Below are 6,907 nucleotides of genomic sequence, written 5' to 3'. Positions count from 1 at the left end.
AGGAGAGTATGGAGGGATGGACACTGGGAAGAGGCAACTATGGGGAGGAAGTGGGAGGGGAGCTGTTGGCATTGTGTGAACTGTGGTCAATGACATGAGACAAAGTATTTGTGAACTGCTGTATGGAAAGTGAATTTGCTCTGTAAATCTTCACCCAAATCACAATAAATAAAAAAAGAAAAGAAAAGAAAAGAAACTGGGCAGAGATCCAGTTGTAAGTCAACCCCACAAACTGGAAGGGCCTGGCTCCTCACCTTGTTAGAGGGCTGGTGACCCTGGAAGCTCTGGTATCCCAGGAAGCTGGGAGCAGACAATCCCTCTCCCTTTGTTTATCAGGAGAGGGGACAATGTGCCCTGGAGCCTCAGCCGCCATGCTGGTTTACAGTCTCCTGCCGGAGCCCCTGGGGGTCCCTGACCAGGCCTGCAGGGTGCCACAGCAGGGCCTCTGCCCACATCTGGGACCTTGTCTGCGCCCCACCAGCCTTGTCTTCTGGAGGTTCTAGAAAACAAGTCTGTGCCAAGCTTCCAGCATCCATGCCTCCTGGTGGGATGGTGACCTTCCCCAAGCCGCCCCATTGAGTCCACGTTTCCACACGTGTCCCACAGCCATGTCTGTGCTCTGTGAGCAGCCTGGTCCCAACCCCCAGGCAAGCAGTGAAAAAGCCCAGGGTGAATTTCACACACATGATGAGAACTCCATTTACTTAAAAGGTAGATGGAAAAGGCTTTGGGGCTGACGTCATCTTTGCCAAGACCACCAACAGGGCTCCAGAGAGGTGTGGAGAGGTCCCGCGGAGGCACGTGAGCCCAGCTCCAACTGGGGAGAAGGCTCCAACATTGAGCAAGCAACCCAGAGGTGGGGCAGAAGCCCAAGCTGAGCGCTGTCCTTTCAGCACCGCCAGCCACCGTCCCCGCCTCCTGGAATCTTCCAGGCCAGTGATGCTCCTGCCCCGCTGGCACCACATGCGGGCTCACAGCTCCTCCTCCCACCGTGAGCATACTGAGTTGGTAAAACCAGCACTGGCCCCTGCCCTGCCAGAGGCCACCAGGAGTGCTCCCAAGCCCCTCCATTGCATGCCTGTGTCGTTGGCCGTTCCCCATCAGAGAGGATGCCACATAGGGCCAACCACTGATCACTTTCCCCAGAGCCAGCACAGAGTCCACCCACAACAGGGCTGACGGACGCCACATGGATGATGTAGGCCACATGTAAGACATCTGATCCCTCCCTGTCTGCAGACCTCACCAGGGCCCTCCCGTCGTGGTACAGGTCAGAGAGCTGGGCACCCGTCTGGAACCCTCACTGCTTATCTCCCTCTGATAAAAACAAAATGTTAGGCCAGAGCAAACCCAAGCCACCAACATCTCAGTGGGCAGCTTCCTCCAGGTGTCAGGCCCTGATGAGACAGCCTGATAAGACAACCAAGGTGGCAGAACCCGCCCAGGCTGGAAAGTCCCACGTGATGACAAACTTTCTCCTGTGAAGCCCCCTCATCCTCATGCTAATTAGGTGCAGACCCATGCCAACAGCTAATTGGACCCCGCCATTTCCTTGGTGTCCCCAATTAGGTCCTCTCTGTGTCTATAAGAATCTATCCTCCCTGCCCGGGAGTGTGACTTCTCTGGCCCTGATGCTAGGGCATGAGAACCTCGCCCGGGAGTGCTAATGAACTGCTTCTCTGAAACAACTCCGTGTCCTGGTGTCTCGGCAGGTCTGCATAACACAAACAAGAGGGACATGAGGTGCCTGCCTCCTGTCCCCCCTCCAAGGACACCTGCAGTGCAGCCTGCTTGTCAGAGCCTATCGGAGGCAACCCTGGTTCAACATCCTCACTGACACGACGTGCTGACGAAGGGGGAGGTCACACCTCAGTTTCAGCCTCCCGAGGACCAGCACCCTTGGCTCCGGAGGCTGCAGGGACGCTGGTATCAAACGCCAAGAACAGCATGTTCCCACTTGGCCACCACTCCCCTTCCAAAGGAAGCAGTTCAGGAGAGAGTTCCTTTCCAGTCCTCACGCCTGCAGAAAACCAGATGCCCCACAGCTGCTGGGAGGCAAGAGCTCCTGGCAGAGCGTGAGACTTAATTTGGGGAAATGAGAAGAGACAGACTCTCCATCACCCAACCCGGGCCTGAAGCCTTACTGTTTCCATCCTGCGATCTGGGCAACAGGAAGTGCCTGCCCAGACGGAAAGCCCCCATCCTGAGGAATCTTCTGTCATCCGAGGGGGAAGAGCTGTGTGTTTATTCGGCTTGGGGACAAGGGTGTGAGGAAAAGACTCAAGATACGGAAACAGCGGTTTTCTTCTCAAGCTTCTTAAACTAACATCAACAACTATATGATTTATAGTTTTTGTTGGAAAGGACTGAAGCTCTCGCCACGCTTCCCCAGCCCCCAGCAAAGCAGCTATTACACTAGTGAGTCTGTTTCCCTCAGCTCCCAGGGACACGTGGACCATGGGCTCCCAGGGCGAATCAGAAAGGGCAGAGACCAAACTTATCTAAGGTCTGGGGGCTCTCTACTCAGGCCATCATGGCCCATCTCCGCCTCCACTGGCCAGCTACCAAATAAATGCTGGGTCCGGACGCTTGTCCCCCTCTCTGACGTATGGACCGTGAGGAACAGCAGCTCAGCTAGGTCCCATTGCACTTTGATGTCTGACCGCTCAGCCCAGCACAGTCACCTGCCTGCCTGGCTGGCCCTGCCACTCTAGGCCACCTCTTGCCTCTGCACCCCACACTCTCTGCCCCAGGCACATGACCGTCCCTGTGTCCCTCCAGCAGGGAAGGAGGCTTTGCACACACTGTCCTTCTGCCCTGATGCTGTTCCCTCTGTTGGTACCTGGCAGCTCCAGTGTCTCTTTCCAGAGCGCCTTTCTCTAAGTGCTGACCCCTCACTGTGGCCTGAACATACCCTTTCCTGCCCTTTGGACTGGTTGGAGACTCCTCCCACAGTGGACAGGCTCATTGAGGGGCCTTGGTCAGAAGCTTCCCCACCCCCAGCACCCTGGCCACCCTGTGGCTGCTCCCAGCTCTGAGCTTACACTGGGAGCGCAGGCAGGGTCACTTTGCTCTGGGGCTGGATATGGCGGGAGCCTCGGCCAAGACATGTCCTTGTTGACTGGCCTGTATTTCATCTCAGGGGTGGCCAGGGGCCCTGTGGGCAGCTGAGCGCCATGGAGATGGCTCTGGGCATTGGGGAGGTCAACCAGCACCCACACACAGGCTGTGACATCTGGGTTCAGATGAGCTGGCTTGATGGAGTGCCAGCTGCCAGATGTACAGGGGGCTTGGACAGGGTTCCAGGCCAAGGGCAGTACTCATGGGTGTCAGAGCCACCAGCCCGCACCAAGACAAGGTCACCAACTGGCACATCAAGGGCAAGACAGGAAGGACAGATGCACCAACCAGAACCCAGGGCCACATCAGCCAGTACACAAGACTCATCTGGGGGTGGTCGGACCCCGTCCTTCTCCAGCACTGCCAAGGCACCCCACTGCTCATTGACTGTGACATGTACACATCTGCACACAGTGCGCACACACAAGCCCACATGCATGTACACATGCATGCATAGCACGTGCACATGTGTGTACACTATGCATGTGTACACACACGTGTGCACACTCACACAAGGGTATGCATATACACACATTCACATGCGTGCACACAGGGGTACACACATAATCCCATAGGCCCACAGCCTCACTCAGACACACCCAGGAGCAGAGGCACCCACACTCGCCCACAGGAAGTTATCTGAACGGTGACAGCCATAGGAAAGCTCTTGGGGCCACATTGTTAGAGCCTGGCCTGCTGCAAAGCTTGGCCCCATGGAGGGAAGTACAGGGCCCCTGACAGAGCACAACCATCACTGCCAGGGGCACACAAGCCCTCCCAGCTGCCAGGAAGCCTGGGAGGGAGAGTTACCAGGGGGTCCAAGAGCCGGGGCACAGAGCAGTAGGTAGTCATGGCTCCTCAGCAGACCCAGGCTGCAGTCCCACCCTGGCAGCCCCTGTGGTAACTTGTTCATCATGCCAGCAGTGGGTGGAGGCAGCCGGTCCTGTCCCATCCTGTCTCTGACTTCAAGGGCTGCCCCATGGGCCACACACCAACCTCAGGCTGGTCAATGGCACCTCTCCTAGTCTTGATGCCCTTCTGGGTAAACAGAGCCCAGGGGTCAGGGTCAGTGAGGGCATCAGTCCATGTGCCCAGTTGGGCCATGTCCCAAGGCTGTGCAGCCCCCACTTCTGGGGCTCAGGAGCCCTATACTGGGCTGTGGTACCCCTACACCATCCATTGCCCTGTCCACAGCTGCCCATAAGGCTCCCCAAGCTGACAGAGTTAACATCATCCCTGAGCCACCCCATCCTCCAGGCCTGCTGGACTCCCCACCCTTGTTCCCGGCCCACTGTTATGCTGGACGGCCACTCACTGGGCCAGAGGGGGTCTTGCCCACAGCCTGCACAGCCCGAGTGTCCACCACAGCACAGCACTGGGGGTGCAGGTGGCACAGGCCCCAGCTTCTGCCCCATTCAAGCCCTGGGCCAGGGCTCTTCTGCATCACAGTGGCTTTGATCACAAACTAGATGACCGTTTGGCTGATGGGCAAGCATCAACCCCCAGCCCCACCACCGGGAGCTGCATACAGGGCATCCACAATGGCCATGCTTGCCAGCCAGCCTCCTGCCAATGCCCAGAGTGGGTCCAGTGTCCAGGGCCAACAGCCTCCCAGAGGGTCTCAAGGTGGCGCCAACCCCCATCTCCCGACAATGGAAGTTGTGACTGCCCCATGGGCTGTCTCCTTGTGTTTTCAACACTTCTCAGCTTTAGCTTCCAGCACGTTGATATCAACCCAGACCATCTCAGTGACCACTAGCACGGCACAGGTCCTGAGAACCACGGACCTCAAGGCCAGCCCACCCAGGCCCCTTGTGGTCAGAAGCGTGTGCAGCGTGCAGCTGGCCGTGGGTTGGATACGGACTCAGTCAGCAGGCCATCCTGGGCCCTTGAGCAGGGTCAGAGTGTGCTGCCCCCTGGTGGACGCTGAAGGTATTGCATGGCTTCCTCCAGGCCAGTCGCCCCTCCAGGGGCAGGGTGCCGACTCCCTGCAGACTTCAGTGAGAGCCGGGAAACCCCTTGCCCACCCTCGTCCTCACGTTCTCTTGGTGGGTCTGTGCCCCTAGAGAGCTCCAACCACCTGGAGGGCAGGCAGTATGGCCAAGCATACCCCTTGGGTCCTCCATTCTGGACCTGGGGGGTGCCAAGCAGTGGGCTGATCTCTTTCCACCCTCAGCATCTAGGTGACTTGGACCTAGAAAAGGCCAGAGTTTGTGGCCCTAACAGTGTGGCCACCCAGGGGGACTTTATCCCACTCAGCGGTGGGATATTTTTCACTCTTGCCCCCATCTCAAGCTGGCCAATTTCTTTGGTTTGACACTAATCCTGACAGGGCCAAACACATCAGGACAACTTCCTAGGGGCAGATGGGCTCCAAAGGGTCCCACCAGGTCCCTTCTGGCCAAGATGATGGGCCACCCACTCAGAGATCCTAGCAGGAAAGAGTCAGGTCCTCAGGCAGGTCTGAATTCCAGAACAAGAAAAGCTCATGTGAACGTGGCCCAGCTATTGCAGGGTTGTTGTTGTTGTTGTTTGCCATCAAGTCGGACCCAACTCATAGCAACCCCTCCTTGGGTTTCAGAGGCAGTATCACTACGGAAGTAGATTGCCCAACCTTCCTTCCAAGGAGTGGCTGGTGGGTTTGAACCGCCAGCCTTCTGGTTAGCAGTCAGATGCCTTAGGCACTGCACCACCAGAGCTCCCCACAGGGAGGCAGAGGGGCTTTGTCACAGACTGGAGAGAAGGAGTTATGTGACTATGTGATGTGCACAAGCCCAGGACCACCAGCAGCCACCAGACGCTGGAAGAGGCAGGCAGGACACTCCCCTAGAACATCCCCAGCGAGGCAGCCCTGCAGCTCCCTTATTTCTGCCCAGCAGACCTGACCGGGGGCTTCTGGCCTCCAGAACTTAGCTTACACACATTTCTGTTGTCTGCAGCCAAGCCTGTGGTGCTTTATAAGGCAGCCACAGGAAACCGATCCACCAGTGACACCAACAGATGGGACTGCACGGCTGGGCCACGTGCTCGCCCTGGAGGGGGCACAGCACACAGCTCCAGAACCCCAGAGCTGGACCCTGGGGCAGCAGAGACCCATCCCGGTGAGCACTGCCGGGTGTGGGGGCCTGCTCGGCCCCACCTCCACTGCAGCACACCACGCAGGCGCCGGGCTGCTTTCTGGGAGCAGAGCTGGTGGAAGCCCGGAAGCCCTCAGCCCCTCTGACAGAAGTCTCCGCTGGAGTAACCGCACCCACTTGTGGGTCGGGGCCCTGTGAGCAGGAGTGGACCTGGCTTTGCCTCCAGTCACAGCTACACGTGCCTGAGGGATGCAGGCTTGGCCTGAGGGAACGGCAGCACCCAACCTGCTGAAGAGGGGTATGTGCAGACACTCCCTGTTGGGGATGGGCCCTCGTTCCAAGGACGGCCGGCCTGATCCCAGCCTGTGCTGCACCTCGTCGGGGGGCTGCGCCACAGCCATGCTGCACGTAACCTGCACACCTGTGGGCCTACCTGGCAGGGGCACACCTGGGCGGGAAGGGACCTGCACCGGCGGCGCACGGCGGGAAGGCGCACCAGCCGCTTGGTCCGGCCCTGACTAGGGAGGGTCCCCCTCCACCAGCACCCCGACGCGCAAGCGCACTCTGGCTCTGGGACCGCTCAGTTTATTGGTAAAACGGACACTGAGCGCGGCGGGCGCTGGACGCGGAAGCCTCGGGGCGGCAGGGGGCGCTTTTCCTCTTGAAGAACTTCCACTGGACCTTGATAGCGAGCAGCCAGTCGCTGACGG

General features: G+C 58.6%; 1 protein-coding gene across 1 annotated transcript in view; it reads right to left on the bottom strand.

Moving 5' to 3' along the window:
- Positions 1-4,813: 4,813 nt before the first annotated feature.
- Positions 4,814-6,907, bottom strand: part of EEF1A2 (eukaryotic translation elongation factor 1 alpha 2) — a 14,032-nt gene continuing 11,938 nt past the window's right edge. The window contains exons 8-9 of the mRNA XM_007954701.1: positions 6,483-6,630; positions 4,814-4,892 (exon numbers count right to left, since the gene is read on the bottom strand). Coding sequence (XP_007952892.1) covers positions 4,814-4,892; positions 6,483-6,630 — 227 coding nt within the window. The remainder of the gene's footprint in view (positions 4,893-6,482; positions 6,631-6,907) is intronic.

This window comes from Orycteropus afer, unplaced genomic scaffold (assembly GCF_000298275.1).
Source record: "Orycteropus afer afer isolate SDZICR_OR568_19922 unplaced genomic scaffold, OryAfe1.0 scaffold00469, whole genome shotgun sequence".
In the NCBI taxonomy this organism is placed as follows: Eukaryota; Metazoa; Chordata; class Mammalia; order Tubulidentata; family Orycteropodidae; genus Orycteropus; species Orycteropus afer.
Note: the sequence above shows the minus strand (reverse complement) of the source record. Positions and strands in the feature narration are given on the sequence as shown.